The sequence below is a fragment of the Festucalex cinctus genome, chromosome 1, assembly GCF_051991245.1.
Source record: "Festucalex cinctus isolate MCC-2025b chromosome 1, RoL_Fcin_1.0, whole genome shotgun sequence".
Lineage (NCBI taxonomy): Eukaryota > Metazoa > Chordata > Actinopteri > Syngnathiformes > Syngnathidae > Festucalex > Festucalex cinctus.
Window position 1 is genome coordinate 53,762,038 of NC_135411.1, and position 20,668 is coordinate 53,782,705.

Consider the following 20,668-nt stretch of genomic DNA (forward strand, 5'->3'; position numbering starts at 1 on the left):
TGCTGTTTACACTCTGATTCCCTTGAGGGACATCAACTCCCCAGCCTTGGCGACCATTCCCTCTCGTGTAAAGATGTTTTCCTTCCCAGCAACAGGAGCCAGTCAAAAATGAGTCCACAACTTCAAAATGATTCCAGCTCTCATTTAATCATTAAGCAACATGAGAGATTAGACTTGTAGTGGAACACGGTGTAGCTGAAAAATCCAGTGTTCACTCTAGGGGGCGCTAGGTTGTCAGTCAACTAAATGCCCAGTGTCATTTTTGCTTTTCAAGTTTTCTCCCTCTTGAGCATGAAATATTTTTCCTTTTACCCACTAGAATGTAAATCACCAAACGAATTTTTGTTTTCAAAATATTGTATGAATATCAATTGTCATCTTTTCTACATAGGTCATGAAAAGGAAACTGCATTTACTTGAAAATTCAGGAGGGCCATGATTAATTGAATCTGGAAGTTTATTGTAAAAAGTATATATATACATATATATATATACTGGACGTTTTTGACATTCTAACCATTTTTATGCAAATAAATGCTTTAAAGAATAGTTGGGTGTTTCTGTTGTCAGTGTTTTATTGAAAAAAAAAAAAAAAAACATATTACTATTAGGGGCGGTATGGTTTATGACTGGTTAGCACGTTTGCCTCCCAGTACTGAAGACTCGGGTTCGAGTCCAGGCTCCAGCCTTCCTGGGTGGAGTTTGCATGTTGTGCCCGCGGGGGTCTTCTCCGGGTACTCCGGTCTCCTCCCACATTCCAAAGACATGCATGGCAGGTTAATTGGGCGCTCCAAATTGTCCCTAGGTGTGCTTGTGAGTGCGGATGGTTGTTCATCCCTGTGTGCCCTGTGATTGGCTGGCGACCAGTTCAGGGTGTACCCTGCCTACTGCCCAGAGCCAGCTGAGATAGACTCCAGCACCCCCCCGCGACCTTTGTGAGGAGCAAGCGGTTCAGAAAATGGATGGATATTACTATTTTTAAAAAAAAACTACATAGCAAAATCAGAGAAACAGTTGTGCAATATTTTTACATTATCTAACAAGTCAGAACTCTTACAAAATCAATAGAACTAAAAACACACAAAAAAAAATTCATTGCAAAAGAAATGCAGATTGTGCATTTTTTAAATATGACATTTAAAACATTTTCATGAAATTGCATCATTTATATTAAATACTGAAAAATTCAAGTAAAATAAAACGTGAAAAGTAGGTGATATATAAATAAAAACTGGAACATTGTGTTGTATCTAAAACACCATCCGTTCATAAATTGCACATTATTTGCATAGTATGAAAAATATTCAGATAAACATAAAAAATAAAAACATGTTTAAAAAAAAAAAAAAAAAGCATGCATTTTCTATAACATTTGTCCTGATTAGAGTTTCAAGTGAGCTAGAGCTTATCCTGAATGACTTTGGGAAAGTGGCAATGTACATCCAGGACTGGTTATTTAGTCAATTGTAGGAATTACAAATGAAGTTTAAAAAAATATTGAAAATTATATCTAAAAAGACACACGTTAATACAAATTTTAAAGTAAGATGTTTTTTGTTGTGTTTATTTAAGTGCACATATACTTTTAATAGATGACCATGATTAATTGTTGGAACTCCGAACAAACAACTTGGAAATTGTCTTAACATTTGTTGGAAAATTCAAGCATTAATTCAGTGGCTGACGGGTCACTTGAGAACCCTTTTGTGGAACATATATAGAAATACGGAATAATTCAAACATGCCCTTCAAACATGGCTAAAGTGATTTTTTACTCAACATTTCCCCGATGCTTGTTTTTGTTATATGTCAGGTCATTTACTGTAATGATGCACAGCAACAATTCCAGCCTTTCCAAAGAGAATTCTCACTTTGACCATATGTGTTTTAAGTGTCTTAGGCTCAGGGTGTGTCCTGATGTTGCATGCGTGGAGTCAGCAGATAGCAGGCGAAAGCTGATGATGATGATAACAAGCCTGAAGCTCACACATGCACCCAATTCTTCTGGGCCCCACTCACCCTCTTCGCTCTGGTGGGCCCTACTTTTATTATGTTCATGTTTTTGTTAACAATAAACAGTCATACAAAAAAAAAGGAATATAAAACCCAATGCCGTTGGAATCGTAAATGACTTAAGGGTCTTCAGTTAAGGATATTGAGCTTTCGGATGAAATTTCAGTACGAACTAACACGTCACAGGTGAACTAAATTTGATCTGAAAACTCTTGAATGTGCAAACTGTTCCGTTTTTCAGTATTTTTTTTACACAACTTACAATTCTCCAACAATGAGTTGAATGTCAAAATTGATCTGTGAATGGACCAGTGCATTTCCTGGTTCATTGTGAAAAGGTATCAAAATAATAGTCATCTTCATCATGCTGTTCACATTTTGACGTCATGAGATCAAGATGATACCTAACAGTTGATCAGCAGTATCTTGCCATTGCCAGACTTGAGAGTTTTCTCATTGGGCTGCTTCCTGCTTGGTACTTCTTTCCCAGGAAGATGATTTCCTGTCTGGATGAAATTATTTTACCAGAAAAATTAAGTGTATCTCGACTGGTTTACATTTAAACACAACCACACATCTCTTCTGAGCACATTCAGCTTTTTCCTTTTTCATTTCCTACTTAGAAGTTCACTAAAAGTTCAAGCTCTGGAATTCATCCAAAATAGCCAACTTTCTCTTCAATTTTGCATATGGTCCTTCTGACTTTTTCTTGTGGGCTGTCATAATTTGCATGTCTGCCCAATTTGTTTTTGACCGATGAACCAACTTTAAAGGGACACTAAGGCGCGAAGAATTAGCCCGAAATGCCGGGTATGGATCCTTGAAACATTTTTATTTTTGTACAGACCCTTTCCCATGTATCTGCTTACTTGTTTTAGCAACATTTATAAATACTTTTTTTTTCATCCAAGTCATGAGAGCGTACCTAATGAAGTGTCCAATGTGTTCAGAGAAGTAACGGAAGTGTGTCCGATGTCGATATAATCGTATTTAGAGCGATTGACGTCAGGGTGCCCATGATGTGTATCAGACTTCCCCTCATTTATAGCCTTTTCACACCGTTAAAAGCTGCCGAAAAACTGGCCCTGACAGACACTTGATAGCCCCTTTCATGCTTAGGACTGGTGATTGGCAGCTGAGAGGTTATCAATAATGATGCTTCTTTGGCCGAAAATGAGGATAAGCAGTTTGGAGATTGAATGAATGAATGAATGAATGAATGAATGAATGAATGGGGAAAACAATTTGAAGAAAAAAAACGGATGACGAACCACAAGTATCGAGGGTGTTTAATGTGCATGTTTTTTATTGTACAGGAAGTATATCATTGCTGATATAAAAATATTAAATAAATAAATAAATTATCTAAATTTGGAAATACTTTTTTTTATTATTATTATTAGACAGCAACTTACCATTCAATGAAAAGACTGCATCTTGAAATTGTGTGACTTTAAAAAAAAAAAAAAAATGCAAAATGTTAATTTTTAGGTAAAAACCTGAACTCACTAAATATTTGGACGTACGGCACATCATTTTTATTTGACAGTGATGATATTCCTACATCTCCAAATGTTCTTTTACTTCAAAACAGAAAGACACTTACATTTTGGTATTTTTTTAATAGCAACAAAAACTTTTCAAAATATTTTGTACATTTTTACTGTCATGGGTTTTTGCATTAAACCTTCAGAAGGAGTCGAACGTTTGTCCATTTGGCAGAGGTGGAGAATTCAGGTCCAGAAAGTAACAACTCTGCCACAGTTTGGTTTTAGGCATTGGTGCTACTACTCTACCGGCAGGTATACAAGCTCGTTGCCATTTGATCACACAGGCCTTATCCTCCACACAACCACAGCATGGCTGAAGGTGAGCTCCACTACAAAACATTTTGTGTGAATAGTGAGCATCTGCTATATTTATTTTGTATTCCACAGGATTGGGAAAGAACTGGTCACCAGACTAGTTTGGACTCATGAGATCCTCACAGATGGACTCTGGCTTCCAAATGAAAAGACTTGGGAGCGCTCCACTCGCACATGATGTTGACAGGTGTCCACCAAAATGTACATAATGGCCGTAAATCTTCCTCCATAACCCATGGCGTCTACCTGTTAATACCTTATCCTTAACCCATTGAGTGTTTCATAGTCACTTAACAATTACCCTAACTCATAGTCAATCATCCTCTGTATGTATCAGTTAAACATAGCACATAGTCCTTAGTCAATAATTCCTAACCTCAACCCGGTATTCCTAGCCCAAAATTCTGAACTCTCAACTTCAATTCATTGTCCCAAACCCAAAATTTCAAAACATTGGTCTTTAACCTTTTCTCCTCACCAATAATCTCTAACCATAATTCTTGGTCCCAATCTCATAGTCACCTGTCGTACATAATCCCTAAGTGTTTGTCCCTAACCATAACCCATAGCCACCAATCTCTAAGACATACTCAATAACCCTAAACCATAGTCCTGAGGCCATAGTTTCTAAACCGAAGCTGTTTTGTAAACTTGGGGGAATCCCAAAGATATCAACAAGATGACGTATTTAACATGATGCAATCAATGTCCCTTTTCTACCCCCATGTGTGCCCTCTTGTGTGCCCCCCAGCAGCAAAGATTGTGGCATCAGCGGTAGCACCGTCGGCCATGTTTGCCGAGGGCGGAGTAGGTCCAACTAGGGCTGGGATATCCCCACATCAAGGTGTCCCTGAATGATAGTGTTGGTGTGCACTTGCGGGGCCTTATCACCGCCAACCTTGTGTGGTTGCTAGGCAACCAGATGGCCTGCGAGGTACGGCACGTTCACCAGTTTGACGTAGTTTTGCTTTTGGGTGTTCCCGCTCTTCACCGTGGGGGTCTCGCCACAGTTGCTTGATCGCCACTCATTTTCATAGAGATTCGCCGACAGCTGCCGGAGACCAGGCGGGAGTACCTGCATGCAGGTAGGGGTGTGGTCTACTCTGGACCAGGATCCACCTACTTTTTATTTGATGCTTTTGATCTTAATGCAAACTTGATACAACTTGATACAGCACTTACCCGAAGTCCAAAGGCTAACTCTTGGTTACAAACCCATTCGAATGCATACTCGCAAACAGTCACTAACCCTAACCAATCGTCCCTAAATAATCTCATAATTCATAACCGTTTAGTTCCTAACAAAAGCCCATAGTCCCCCCCATCCATAGTTTTTCGCCCATATTTAGAAACCCTAACATTGTTATTGATCTAATCTAATCAATTGGCTCTCCCACTATGCCTAATTCATAGTTCTCATCCTAGCCAATAATCCTATAGTCCCTGTGTCTCTAACCCATAGTATGTACTCCTCTTAGGCCTACTCCTAACCTGGTTCCTAACACATAGTTTTCGAAACCATTGCCCTTATCCAACCTTTGTGACAACGCCGAAGTGTCCTTGAGCAAGATACTGAACCCTCAGTTGCTCCTGACGCTGCACCATCAGTAAATGAATGTAAAGACAGTATGAAGTGCTTTGAGAGCTGGAAAAGTGCTCGACACACTAAAGACAATTTAACCCACAGTCCTTAACCAATAATCACTAAGACTTTGTCCCAAACCTTTAGTTGTTAATCATAACCCATAACCTCCTATTTTATCCCTAACTCGTATTCCTCACCCTAACCCATATTTCCTGATTCATAAACCCTAACTCATAGTGCTGATCCCATACTCTTTAACCTAAACACATTAACCCTAAAGTGTAGTCCCTAATTCTTAGTTCCCAACCCTGGTTTCCAAGACTCTATATAACTCATAGTCAGGAACCCTAAAACATAGTCTAAACATGGCTACATTGTTTTCATAAATGTTTTTTTTGTTTTTTTGGGGGGGGGCAATAGTTTAAACGTAAATTCTGCTAATTGTTGAGTGAAAATCTAGCGGTTTCTGACTAAAGGTTATCAGAACAACACTTTATTTTTTATTTCTGGTATATTTTTTTTTCTGCACGCAAGTCCTTGAGGAGGACAGAGAAGACAAACGGGTGTGACTCAAAGATAGAACAGTCATAGTTCTTAACGGCTGATTATCTGTCTGGAGCCACGAGTCTGCACATCAAGTTAGAGTGACTTCATGGTAGTCACATCTCCCCTGTGTTTTCCGTTTATGCTCAAAGTATGATTGACTTGATACTAGGTTTAAAAAATGAGAGTAAATCACCCCCCCACATTTATCTTTCAAAGGTAATGTACAGAAGTAGCTGAGTGTGTGAACCCACAAAACAGCAATGGATACCAGATTCACTTGTGATGAGGTGGGTTTATGTTTGTCATCAGGAGCCATCATTTTCACATGAAAATCCGTTTGATCTGCCAACATTTCAAGCAACCCCACCTCCCCCCTTCATGAAATCCTTTCTCCTCCCTTGCAGGACAGTGACATGTCATATGAAGACCGTGATTCCTCCTTCCTCCCCTCCTCATTGAGAATGTGAGTCCACAGCAATGCTAGACAAATTCATAAATTTCATACATGACAGGTTTTTTTCCCACACTGAAGTCATGCTGAAGGTTGTTAAAGATGAAGACGTTACATAAATTATAGTCGGAAACAATAGTCAGCAGCATGGTATGTGACAACTGTACATAAATACTATATATGTGGATGTGGTTGCCAAACTATAGCTGAATAAATAGATTCTATATTCTGGATAAAGAACTGAACATAAGCAGTAGCAAGAACACTGACAGCGTTGTATGTAGCAAAAAAAAACTATGCATGCATCCATACATTAAGAAATACATAAATTATGTACTGTATATAAACTGAAACATGAACAGATGCAAGACCAGTCAACAGTGTTGCATTTGCCAACTGTGCCTGCACCTGAGTAATAAATATTAAGTTAATGCCAGCAAAAACTCTATGAATAAATATACAGTATAAAGATGTGAATTGTGTGTATTTAAAACTATATAAAAAAAAACCTATATGTTTAATGTGAGTGTTAAAAAAAAAAAAAAAAGTACATGTGTAATATTAAACAGTCTATACAAAATTAGTACATAGATACTATGTTCGCGGAAGTGAATGTGAACAGCAGTAACAATAGTATCGTTTATATTTTTTTGTATAAAAAAGCTATACTTGTAAATAACATAAACAGCATATAATAAAGATACCCTATATATGAAGAAGTGACAAACAGCAGCAAAAACCGTCAGCAGCGGACATGAATAATAAACTATTATGAATGTGTAAATAACAAACTATACATGCATAAATACTCTACATTGTATATATCTGAAACATACTATACATATATATATATATATATATATATATATATATATATATAAAGTGTTGGAATGACTTAGTCTCTTTGTCAATGCAATGTTTATGGCTCAAAAAAATATGCTGTTTTTTTGGGGGGGGTTTTCGTTTGTTTTCTGATAAGTGATGGTTACGGAGATCGAATTTACTGAAGTATATATGTGAATAGTTAAGTATAGTCAGCAGCAATGTCTGTCTGATTACTACAATCTGATAACAAAGTGAGTGTAATTTCTCAAACAACAAGCACTATAAGGTCGTAGGAGAGTTCTTGTGGTAAAAATATTAAAGGACAGCCTAGTGACCCTGGTCAATGAATTTTCGTCTTGAAAACAGGCAGGTGCTGCCCTCGTGTGGCCACAGACAGAATTGCAGTATCTTGAAGTAATTTGATTTTGGATACTGGGCCACATTGTTAAAGTGAACTTTGAGGTCCAGTAAAATGGACCAGAAGGTCTTTAATATAGACCGAAACATTCCTGAAGTGGACTTTAAAACCCTCAAAGAGGACCAGAATGTCCCCAAAACAGACTAGCATATCCTCTCTGGACCAGAATGCTCCTAAACCAAAATGTCCTTTTAATGAACTGGAATGGTCTCAAGTGGGCCAGAATGTCACTAAAGATTGTCAGTGTTGATTGGATTTTCTCCTGAGTTGACTATGTCCTTGAAGTTGACTACAGTAGGCAAAAATGTCCTTAAAGTGGACTTCAATGTCACGAAGGGCATCAAAATGTTCCTAGAGTTGACTAGAATGTCCTAAAAGTGGACACAATTGTCAGGTCATCAAAGTGAACCGGAAAGTCTTAAGTGGACCTGTATTGTACCTATAGTGGAATTGTAAATCTTTAAAATGTCAACTGTGCTACAATGGTCTCCATTATGTTGTTCTTATAGTGGACCAGAATTTCCTGAAAAGTGGACTAAATGTCAAAGCAAACCCAAACGCTATCTAGATATGAGGCCTATGACAGTTATTGTGTGGCATCATTGAGTGCTGCTTTCCATTTCTCCACACCAGGAGGACTCCGGCGGACCATGGTGACCTGTGTGATGTGGATAATGGGAAGAACGACAAGGACGCACCCTTGGAAACATACATCATCCCCTCTGATTCACAAGGTAGGCTTCTCTCACCTCCCTCAAGTGACTTTTTGTTTAATATTCCACGTGTTTCTTTTAGCCAACCTCAACCTGAACACCAACGCCACCACCAGGGGCGATGCTCAGGTCAGTCTGCAATCGTAAGACCATTACTCTAAACAATGTTGTTAATTAACTGACCTGACACTGTTGGCCGCAGGCATATGTGGAACTGAACGAGCTCCAGGGAAACACCTGGCAGGAGACAGGCCGCTGGGTGGGCTTCGAAGAGAACTTCAATGCCGCCTCGGGGAAGTGGGGTCCTTCCCACACATCCTACCTGACCTTCAAGAGTCTCATCCAGCTACGCAAAACCATGAGCACAGGTAACTTTGGACTTCATATCATGTTGAAAGCAACCTTCATATCTGAGGGGATCAAGTTGATTGATCCATCAATCATAAAGTCATTGAGTCCAGACTCAATGAACTTGTCACAGACCACACAAAATGACAAATAATCTTTTAATTCACACAAAATTATTAAATCAAATTTCCCACTCCGGTAATATGACCTGATTTAAACAAGGGAATACCACAAGCAGCAACAATAAAAAGTAAATTTAAAAAAACTTTGTCTAATGATAATATGATCTTCAAAGTTGAGGTTGATTTCATCTCTTGAGAGGTCAAATTCCAAATCTTTTAAAGAGTTCAAATCACAGATGATGTCCTTACCTGCTATTGTAATTGACTTTCCAATGATATTTCAACAGTTCCTGAAAATTTGGAGTTGATAGCTTTTTCCAAAACTGATATTTATGTTTATGTACAGCACTTTGTATGCCTGTTCTTAAAGTGCTTTATAAATAAAGTAGAGTAGAGTAGAGTAGAGTAGAGTAGAGTAGAGTAGAGTAGAGTAGAGTAGAGTAGAGTAGAGTACTGGTTGCTATGGACATTTGAAAGATGCAAGTACCAAAACCTTCAACCCGTTTTTTCTCAAACCTACGGATTTCAACCTGGTAGCATTACAAATGCTGTGACTTTGTCATTTTTTTAGGTACACCCATGTATTATATATCATTTTAAAGGGAATTTAGTGTAGAATTCGAATATATGAATATCTCAATTTTGATTTTTTGACACTTGAGAACCCTTTTGCCAGATTACCGGTTTGCCGGTCACAATTAGACTAGAATGTCCTTAATATCAACCATGGGAATGTAATTAAAAATGACACAATTGCCTTAAAGTGGATCAGAATGTCTTCAAAGAGGACCAAAATGCCCTTACATTTCAAGCCATAAAGTGGATCAGAAATTTCCTTAAAATGGACATGAATTGTCTCAAATTGGATCAGAATGTCCTAAAAGTGGACCACTAACAAACGTAGATAACGTGAGCTGGAATAAATTTAACTTTAAAGTGGACCAAAATGTCTTCCAAAATGTCTTCAAAGCAAACTAGAAAATCTCCAAAGTGCGTCTGACAAATCCCACGGTTCTTGAATGTTCTGAACTTGGATCAGAATGTGTCCAAAGTTGGACCACTTCCTCTTCTTAAGTGGATCAAAACTGCCAAAGTATATTATCCATCCATCCATTTTCTTGACCGCTTATTCCTCACAAAGGTTGTGGGTTGTGCTGGAGCCTATCTCAGCTGGCTTTGGGCAGTAGGCGGGGGACACCCTGGACTGGTTGCCAGCCAATCGCAGCCAAAGTATATCATAAATATAGTGATCTAACTACCTATGAAGTCTGTTTTTTTTTTGTTTATTTGTTTGTTTGTTTGTTTTTTAACGTTGACATTATGGACACAGGTGCCGTCATCTTTGACCTGGACGCCAGCAGTTTGTCATCTATAGCCGAGAAGGTGGTGGACGCACTAGTCAACAAGAATGAGATCCGAGCGAGCGATCGGGATGCTCTTCTGAGAGCACTCCTGATGCGCCGCAGGTAAGCTCCCTGGAGTCTTTTTACAAACGCTCCTCCACAACGATGTTTAGAACAGTGATTGTCAACCATAGGCCACCTTGAGGGCTGTGAAAAAAAAATACCAAAAAAATAAATTTTTTTGCAGAAGTACATTCACAAGAAATCAGGTTATGAACGCCTTCTTTGTGTTCTTCTCTCTAGTCAGTCTGACAGACCTGTGGTCACCCCTTCGGGAGACATTGAAATGCAGACCTTTTCTGTTCCTACAAAGGTATAAGTCCTCATTTTGATGGTCCTCTACCCAGTTAACAGTACATGCATCACAGCTTCGTCTTTTCTTTTTTTTTTTTTTTTTTTTTTTTTTTTTTTTTTTTTTGTAGAGGGACAGCTCTGACAACATGGAGGCCTCCGTCGTCCTCTCAGGTAACAACACACCACATTCAAATATTTGGAATTTAGAGCTACTACAAGATAAATTCCCCAAAGGCGCCCTGGATCTTCTGGAGAAACCAGTGGTGGCTTTCGTCCGGCTGAGAGACTCGGTGGTGATGGATTCTGCGCTGGAATGTTCTGTACCTGTGCGCTTCGTGTTCGTTCTGGTGGGCCCCAGCCAAAGTGGCATGGACTACAGCGAGAGCGGTCGCGCAATGGGCGCTCTGATGGCTGACTGGGTATGAAAAGTGCCCACGGGAATGTTCTATATAAAATCGTCATGATCTACTCCAGTCTGACTCGCTAATGCTAATTAGCGCGCTACTCGCACCACTTTTATCATTCAGAAGAACGGCTATTCGTACGAAATGCTTCAGGAATGTATACAGAGAAGCATCTAAACATTACTCACCGGCATATACTCTTCCTACGCTGCAAAAAAACCCAACTTTTTTTGGAATAATGAGCGTGACTTTTTCTTTCTACTCTCTAATGTAGCTACAACTTAAAGGGATATTTGACTCATTGAGTCATTTTCAGTAGTAAAAAGTTAATATTTTGTCTATAATGTGGTAACTTCATTATATTTCATGTACAATTAATACCTTTAAAAAGTATTTTTTTTTCCAACTTGCTGTTGACTGATGATGACATCACCTGTGCTGAGGAAGTAGGCCAACGACCAATCATGGCTCAGTTCACTGACCAAACCTAGAAAACAGGTGATTAGCCGTTACATACTTCCTCAGCACATGTGATGTCATCGTCAGTCAACAGCTAGTAGGAAAAGTATTTTTTAAAAGGTATTAATTGTACATGAAAATAATGAAGTCATCAAATTCATTCTGGACAAAATATTAACTTTTCACTGCTGAAAATTGTTCAATGAGTCAAGTATCCCTTTAACAGTGTATCAGAATGCATGGAACCACACTGCCCCTAAGTGGCCAGATCGTGTACAACATTAACAGTGCTCCCAATAAAGGCACACACAAACAAGGACAAAACAGTGTAAAATCATTGAAATAAAATCGATTTTGGGACATTTTAAATTGATTCTGAATCGTACTAAATGAGATTCATGATTCGATTTTTGGGCACACCCCGAATAGAAATCATCAACAGTGATAGTCCCTTGACATGTCAAGGAGCTAACATTGACCACTATGCTGCGCCAGGTGTTCTGTCTGGAGGCTTTCCTGGCGCAGACCGATCAGGACCTGACCAATGCCATCGCCGACTTCATGGACTGCAGCATTGTCATCCCCCCGACGGAGATTCAAGACCTGGGGATGCTGCAGCCCATCATCAAGTTCCAGAAGAAGATGCTACAGGACAGACTGCGCCCCACTGATAACCGTCTGGCCTTCGGTGACAGGATTAAAGGTAAGACAAGTCAAACTAAAGACTTGACCAAAGAACTTCAATGTCATTTTGATGTGTCCAGTTCAAAAAGCCCCGGAGCCGCCAAGAGAAGACCCCCTGGCCCGCACCGGGTATCCTTTTGGCGGCATGGTGAAAGACATCAAGCGTCGCTACCGCCACTACATCAGCGACTACACGGATGGCCTCAATGCTCAGGTCATGGCCGCTGTCATCTTCATCTACTTCGCCGCCCTGTCGCCAGCCATCACCTTCGGAGGACTTTTAGGTAGGACTCTTAGCATATCACAGAAGCACGGGTGTCTTTCAGTGTGCTGGCTAAATCGGAAGACTCTTAGTTTGGGTTTGAATACAGCTTTGCCAGCATGCACTGATGACAAACTACCCATAGTTTGAGTGGGGTGCTATCATTGTCTCATGTCTTTGGCATTTAATCACTTTCTGAAGAAGTTCCCTGAAAACATTACCGTAGTTTTTTACTCATTTTTACAAGCTTCTGGGCTTACTTTTTTACCCTATTATGCGACAGACAATCAGTTTCACTTAAAGGGGCTGTCTGCCGGATTCACTCAGGAAAATGCAGTTTTTAAATACAGGATGTACACACTTGAACTTTCTCTCAGTCTGTGTTTTTGTTCATCTTTTGTGGTAATTTCGTCCTCAATCCCCACCTGCCCAGCCTGTATTTTACCATTTTGTGTTTTTTTTGTAAACAGCGAGACGTTTCTGTGGAAAGACAGTGTTTACACCCCTCCAGCCAATCGCAGAGCGGGGGGTGGCGTGTCGCAAACGGGGCCGGGCGAATGTGTCGGCTGCGTGACGTCACTCCCACGGCAATTTGAAAGCACGCACGTTTTTTTTTCCTTCACTCACTCATTCACACATGTAAGCTTCTGTGGGTGAGTGAGTGAAAAAATAAAATAAAAAACGTGCGTGCTTTCAAATTGCCGTGGGAGTGACGTCACGCAGCCGACACTTTCGCCCGGCCCAGTTTGCGACACTCACCCCCCCACTTTGCGATTGGCTGGAGGGGTGTAAACACTGTCTTTCAACAGAAACGTCCCGCTGTTTACAAAACAAACACAAAATGGCAAAATACAGGCTGGGGGGGTGGGGGTTTAGGACGAAATTACCACAAAAGATGAACAAAAACACAGATGTGTAGACTGAGAGAAAGTTAAAGTGTGTACATCCTGTATTAAAAAAGTGCATTTTCCTGAGTGAATCCGACAGACAGCTCCTTTAAGAAGAAAGTCACAAGACGCTATGCATGATTTACTGACCAATTCAATATTTTTTTTTTGTTCATTGGCCAGTAGACAGGTACCCATTTCACTTTGATTAGTTCCCTGTAAAGTGGAAATTAATATTTCTTCTAGGTTTGACACCACAGAGAAGAGGGTGGTTATCAACCAGTAAAAGAATGAGAATTTTATTTCAGCCATCATACATAGGGAGGTTTTAAAATACAAATAAATTCAGAAAATATTATATTATGATATTATGCTTTCCTACAATGCCATTGTGCTGTATATGTAAAATAAATAATTGCATTGTACAACTAAATACTTGAATTTTTAATGAGGTTGGTACAAATTTTGATAATCCAGTTCTATGTATATTTCATCCATCAATTTTGACATTAAAAAAAAGTGTCAAACAAAATTTAAAAAATAATAATTAATGAGATTTCAATATTTGCATAGAAATCATATACGTTGTATGAAAGATCACGAAACCATCCCAAATTTGAAACAAAAATAATCAATTACTGTTTATAAAATAAGGCTTCAAAATAGTGAAAAATCAAACAATTCTCTCTGATCTCAAATGTATCAGACGCTTGCTCCACCCCTCACTAATATTTGAAAACAGTGCTCAAAGCGGGGTGTTGCCTAGAGGACCGTTGGGCTTGCGAATGGGAAGAAGGTTGGGCGTGGTCTGGCTGTGATTGACAGCAGCAGTGAAAACTACCATCCAAATCATTTCTATACGACAACAAGGTCTTCTAAATAAACTAACCAAATGCTATTCTAATAAATCATTAACCTGAAAATGGTTATAAAGATGTTTGCAAAATGCTACATAATCGCTAAGGACGCTTTTAAGGAGGTGTGTACGAGTGTATAGCGGTGTCGGTATACCAGATTTGATTAGGCTGCCAGATCGTATCGGGGTCGCCTACCCTGGGTTGGCTGGAAATTATCCGGTTGATGTCAAAATATTGGAAAGAAAATATTAAAGATGTAATTTAAAGAATAAAATGTACATACTAAAATTGTAAAACGTAAATAAACCTGAGAAGAAAAAAGCAAAATATATTTGAATAAATAAATAGATTGAATAAATAATAAAGACACACATTAATTTACTGAGATTTGACAAATATTGTCAGTTTAGATTGCTAATGTGTTGCTATTATCATTAAGACAGTTTTGTGATGTATTGATATTTATGAACAGCTAAAAAAGAAACCAAAGTGAACACATCTGACTCAAGCATTTCGTTAGTGCTGCTGTACTGACATCATCAGCAAGCGCGGAGGCACTTTAATCTAGCTATTTTATTATTTATTCAATTTTAATGTATCCTGCTTTTATATTCTTAAGTTTATTTACGTGTTTACAATTTCCGTCCATACATTTTGTTATTTAACTGACATTTAATATTTTCTTTCTAATGTTTGAACATCAACCGGATAATTTCTGGCCAATCCTGTAGCGTGACATCATCGGTATGCCGATACAATCTATCAACACGATCACATCTGGTTGGCAAAGCGACAGTGATATAGTAATGGCCTTCTCGTGCAATGACAAGACGAATAGCTAAATTGCGTTCATCCCAGTGTTTAACCTGAAGATGGCGCTAAACATACGGTTTTGCTCCAAATTCAAGCTTTAAACAAACATGCACTAAATTGTCAAAATAATGACCAAGACATGGGCACCTTATTAGCCAAAGACCCCCTCCAAAAAAATAAAAAAATAAAATAAAAATAAAAATAAATAAAAATAAATAAATAACATTAAAATGTTGAAAAACAGTTTAATTCATCATTTTATTACTACATATTTCTCGGTCTTTCCAATTTTTCAGTAATTCTCTTCAAACAATTGCAGTATATTTTATTGTACAGTATTTAAAAACAGATATCTGAATTCACCTTACACATTCTTGAACTATTCTTCTTTGTTTTAGCTGATAAAACGGAGAGGATGATGGGTGTGTCAGAGCTGATGATCTCCACAAGCATCCAGGGCGTCATCTTCTGTATCATCGCGGCGCAGCCTGTCCTGGTTCTTGGTTTTTCCGGACCACTGTTGCTCTTCGAGGAGGCCTTTTTCTCTGTACGAGTCCACCACGAGAACCACTATCGCTTCCTTTTGCCTCGTCCTCATGCGTGTATGTTTTGTCCATCCCGTGCTTTAGTTTTGTAAATCGCAGGGGATTGAGTACATAGTGGGTCGTATCTGGGTGGGCATGTGGCTCATCGTGATTGTGGTGATCATCGTGGCGGTGGAGGGCAGCTTCCTGGTCCGCTTCATCTCCCGCTTCACCCAGGAAATCTTCTCCATCCTCATCTCGCTCATCTTCATCTACGAGACCTTCAGTAAACTCTTCAAGGTTTCCACTTCCGACTCATTTCTACATCCTTTTGTCCGACCATAGTATGGTGCTGCTTTCATCCGAAAACCCTTAACCTAACCCTTAAACTTAACCCTAACCTTTACCTAACCCTGTGCCTCTAACTTCTCACCCTCACTCTTAAGCCTTATGACTGAAATATTTCCCTAAGCATTATGATGTCTCCTCCTGCACAGATCTTCAAAGCCCATCCTTTGATTCTGAACTATAAATATCTGAACGAGTCCCTCGAGAGGCCCTTTCACACCATATATAATCAGACTCCCAACGGAACACTCGTCCAGAACGTGCCGATCACGGATCCCTTGCCCAACACAGCGCTCCTATCCCTGTGCCTTATGTTGGGCTGCTTCTCCATAGCCTACTTCCTGCGCCTGTTCAAGAATGGCACTTACCTGCCCGGTTGGGTAAGTCACCACCTCTGAATTCAAATATGCTCTTGTGGTGTTTTCCTGACCAGTGTCCTTTTCACAGCTGCGACGCTTGATTGGAGATTTCGGAGTCCCCATCGCCATTTTTGTCATGATCGCTGTGGATATCAGTATTAAGGACGCTTATACTCAGGCAAGTGATTGAAGCATGTGGTGTGTAGCGTGTACTAGTGTGCAAGTGACGTTGCTCTGGTGCAGAAATTGGTGGTACCAAAAGGTGTCCAAGTGACCAACCCTGAGGCCCGTGGCTGGTTCATCAACCCGATGGGAGAGAAAATTCCCTTCCCCATTTGGATGATGGCCGCCTCCTGCGTACCGGCACTGCTTGTCTTTATCCTCATCTTCCTCGAGTCGCAGATTACCACGTGTGTGACAATCAAATCACGTTTCCTGACAAGGAGCAACATGTTACTTTTGGGGGGTTGAAATGCCGACATTGCTTCCTCTCCTAGGCTGATCGTAAGCAAACCGGAGAGGAAGATGGTCAAAGGCTCCGGTTTTCATTTTGACCTGCTCCTCCTGGTCGTCATGGGTGGCATCTCATCCATATTTGGGGTTCCCTGGTTGAGCGCCGCTACGGTGCGCTCCGTCACACATGCCAACGCTCTCACGGTCATGTCCAAGGGCCCCAAACCGGAGATTGAAAAGGTGGTGGAGCAACGGCTCAGCGGCATTCTAGTCGCCATCTTGGTTGGTAAGTCAATGGAGTGAACTGAGTCAAGTTGGAGACTTACTTATTCCTTCAGTGTATTCAGATTTTTCACACCATAACAGCGTTCTATACTAACACTGGAGTAACCTCATAATTTAGTCAAGTGTTTCTGCATGATTCACAAAGGAAAGGAAAACAAGTAACATAAGTAATGTCAAATTTTCCATCACATTACATACTGAGTTCTCTGTTTCAGGCGCCTCTATTTACATGGAGCCCGTACTGAAGATGATCCCCATGACGGCCCTGTTTGGGATCTTCCTCTACATGGGTGTCACTTCCCTGAGCGGAATCCAAATGTGGGATCGGATGCTTCTGTTGATCACACCCAAAAAATACCACCCGTCTGACGCCTATGCCACCAGGGTACAAACCTTCTTCCAAGTCACTACTCTTCACTCAATTTTTTATAAAGCAGTATTTCTCAAAATAGGGTTCACCGATTATTTGGGGTCCGCAAAATAATTTGCGATAGATTTGTGGGCTCACTCTAGTAGTAGGAGAAGAAACAGAATTAAATGTTAAACTAGGTGACTATAAATCGTATCACTTATGTATAAAGGCCTAGATACAAAACTCCAAGGAAGGCCAAATGTGACCGACGCCTACCCCCTGTGGCATCTGGTGGAAAAACAATGCATACCGGTCACTTTTTCTCTCACAATGTCCTCCCACGTGAATGAAACCCTCTGGCTTTTTGCACAGTATCGTATATAAAAGTAAATCCTACCTGCTATATCCAGTCGCGTCCCCACATCGTGCCATAGTTTGGCTTTCATATGCAGAGAGTACAGCAGGGTGACGATGCGCAAAATGAGCGGGTAAAAAAAAATAAAAAATGGTCCAGGCTTTCCAACAGTACTGTTTATCCGCATTCGTCACTTCCTCTATTTTCCCCGTGCGCTGATTCGCTAGCTAACAGCCAATCACAGTGATCAAATTCCCAGACGCCAGACGCCGATTCAACATGTCGAATTTGCTGGAAACGCTCCCCGACGTATTCCAACTGGAACAGACTTTACGACAGTATACACTGATCAGACAGCGCATGCCGTCGGCCCAACGATATCCAACTCCCGACGTCGGATTGGTGTATCTAGGCCTTAAAATCTATCAAATCATTCTCAATAGACCTCTGCAGAAGCACTAACCCCGGGTTTTCACTGGATGCGGTTGCGGTGCGGTTGCGGTGCGGTCCGGCGACGCAAGCAATTAGATTCCATTCATTCGAATGGTGCAGTTTACACCGCTTGCGGGTGCGTTGCGTGTCGACTGCGGAAGGCCTGCGGCGTGCCGCAAGCCTTCCGCAAGGATAGCCTATTTTCTATTTTTGCCGGACGCCGCAGCGGTAGGCCTCCGGCAAATGGCAAGCTAGCACAAAACACATCGAGCGGGACAGGAAGACCGAGGCAGTTTCAAAATAAATTTCCGGTTACCTTTCAGAATAAAATACTCGCCAGCTCCTATTTCGCAAGTTTTTCAGCAAAACGTGACGTGGGCGTCGCCGGGCCATGTGCTCATTCACGGTTTAGACACCAGCGAACATGGACGAGGAGAGGTTTATATTGGAGGTGGAAAACCACAAAATAATATATGACACGGCACATCCTTTTTATAAGGACTGTAATGTATTGTGAGTTTGATGTTCGCGATTGCTTGTTGTGCCCGTCTCGCTTGCCGTACTGAGCGGCAGCCGGACGGGGAAGACAGAAATAAAGAGTGGACCCGCACTGACCCGACTCTCGTTATTAATATACTTTACAAGGACAACCAAAAAAAGGATGCTGCATGGAATCTCATAGCAGAAGAAGAAGAAAATGTTAAATAAAAATAAGTCCACCTCTCGTTGTGAAATGCCACATGATCGCGCGCGCGCGGTCCCGCGAGACACGTTTGGAAGTGGGCGGCGACGGAGCTGCCGGACCGCAGCTGTGCGGAGCCGGTGTGGATTGACAAAAAAATTGACCCGTCCGGAGCACGCAGTCAAGACGCACCGCACCGCAACCGCACCGCAACCGCATCCAGTGAAAACCCGGGGTAATACTCCTTACACACTCTCTGACAAGGAGAGCACCACTTACTGTAGTGGATGTGTAATTACACTTTATGCTATAAAACAAAAAAATAAATAAATAACATGTTCCCTGAGGTTACACGCACAGCCCCGTGCATTACATCGTGCAATATATTTCAATTGAATTATTAAGTACAGTTATTTTATTTTTCTATATATTCAAGTGCAGCTTATTCAAACGGTGCATTTTACAGTTGGTCATAATGGCAGTATTTGGAGTGCTTTGTATTTGTTTTTTGTGGTGCTTGGTGCAGTTTATAACTCTTTACTGACATACTTTTTATGCAAAGGTGTCCACGATGCGCATGCATCTTTTCACGCTGATCCAACTGGTGTGTCTAGCTGTGTTATGGGTGGTGAAGATGAGCCCGTTCTCCCTGGCACTGCCCTTCATCCTGCTGCTCACCGTGCCGCTGCGCATGGTGATGACCGGCACACTCTTCTCGGCCATGGAAATGAAATGTGTAAGTACATTCTACATTCCCCTAAACTGTTGTCATTTACAATAATTATTCTTTTTGTTTTTCTTTCTTTCCTTATTTATTTATTTATTTATTTATTTATTTTTGTGGCCAGCTGACTTTTGTGTGGGGCCAGAATGGATTTTTGTACAGTCAGGCCAGTTCATTCATAGATGAGGTTAAAAAAAAAAGTAGTTTGTTTTAATAATAAAATAGTATTTCATACTTATATTTAATTTCATTAGTATTCTTTTTTTTTTATTCAACTTCTAATTAACGGGCTGTATGTGACTCCCTCCTGCCCCTGGTTTATCGGATGCATTTACATTTTCATTTGCGTTGCAGCTGGACGCGGACGATGCTAAGGTGAAATTTGAAGAGGACATTGGTGAGGATGCATACAATGAGTCCCCACTTCCTTAAGTGAAAACAAATTAAATTCAATTATAGTCAGTGATTCATTGGGAGGGTGTTGTCGGGTATTATCTTTAGGAAAAAAAAGCTCCCTATTTCAAGCTTCATCCTGTCATTACTTGCATTAGCATTACTTTTGGGGTTGATTTTGTTTCATTGCAAGTGATTCCAGTGGCATGTGTTCTTTTAGATAGGCCTATAGTCTTTTCTCTTGTATAAGTTGGGTGTTTTCCTTTCAAATATGATGTAAATGCATTCTATGCATTGTTTTTAATGTGAGTAAGTAAGATATTTATCATTCACAATTTCACATATGTCAATTTACTTTTTTGGTTGGTAGTTTGTGTCATTTTAGGGTATTTTCTGTCAAGTCCACAAATTTAGCATTGTATGAAGACATATGCTTTTCTATCTGAATTGAATGCTTTTGGCAAGTGTTGGACAGTGAACATTACGTACAAGTTTTGCTTAATTGTGTCTGTACATGCATAGGGTTTAACATTCATCAATAAACTTATTAGTAAATGTTCCCCCTTATTTGTATTCATTTATTTTATATTAACACAACAAAACATATACATATATTTTAAATATTTTTTTTAAATTAACAATACAACAGTGTACGTTTGCTTCATGTTGCTTTCATGACACTACAGTAGTTAGTGATCTTTGAAAACAGCACATTTGAAACGTAGACGAATACATTACACAGTGTATGTAACGACTCGAAAAATCAAACGTCAAGTGTACCTCCCAAAATATTTTATTTAAAAAAACAGTTA

The 20,668-nt window shown here is 40.1% G+C and overlaps 1 protein-coding gene across 2 annotated transcripts; it reads left to right on the top strand.

Annotated features, from left to right (window-relative positions):
- Positions 1 to 4,795: 4,795 nt before the first annotated feature.
- On the top strand, positions 4,796 to 20,415 carry slc4a1a (solute carrier family 4 member 1a (Diego blood group)). Of its 2 annotated transcripts, none has more exons than XM_077494345.1 (21): positions 4,796 to 4,812; positions 4,916 to 4,963; positions 6,226 to 6,296; positions 6,414 to 6,472; positions 8,337 to 8,437; positions 8,499 to 8,545; positions 8,619 to 8,784; positions 10,217 to 10,352; positions 10,533 to 10,602; positions 10,712 to 11,002; positions 11,942 to 12,149; positions 12,211 to 12,414; positions 15,348 to 15,496; positions 15,579 to 15,773; positions 15,971 to 16,201; positions 16,269 to 16,358; positions 16,424 to 16,590; positions 16,678 to 16,919; positions 17,134 to 17,303; positions 19,302 to 19,475; positions 19,818 to 20,415. In XM_077494345.1, the coding sequence occupies exons 3-21, from the start codon at positions 6,270 to 6,272 to the stop codon at positions 19,893 to 19,895; spliced, it is 2,805 nt and encodes a 934-aa protein (XP_077350471.1). In that variant the 5' UTR covers positions 4,796 to 4,812; positions 4,916 to 4,963; positions 6,226 to 6,269; the 3' UTR covers positions 19,896 to 20,415. The 2 variants fall into 2 exon arrangements, with proteins under 2 accessions (XP_077350471.1, XP_077350472.1); XM_077494346.1 differs by lacking the exon at positions 4,796 to 4,812 and having other exon boundaries at positions 4,865 to 4,963; positions 10,712 to 10,754; positions 10,818 to 11,002.
- Positions 20,416 to 20,668: the final 253 nt, after the last annotated feature.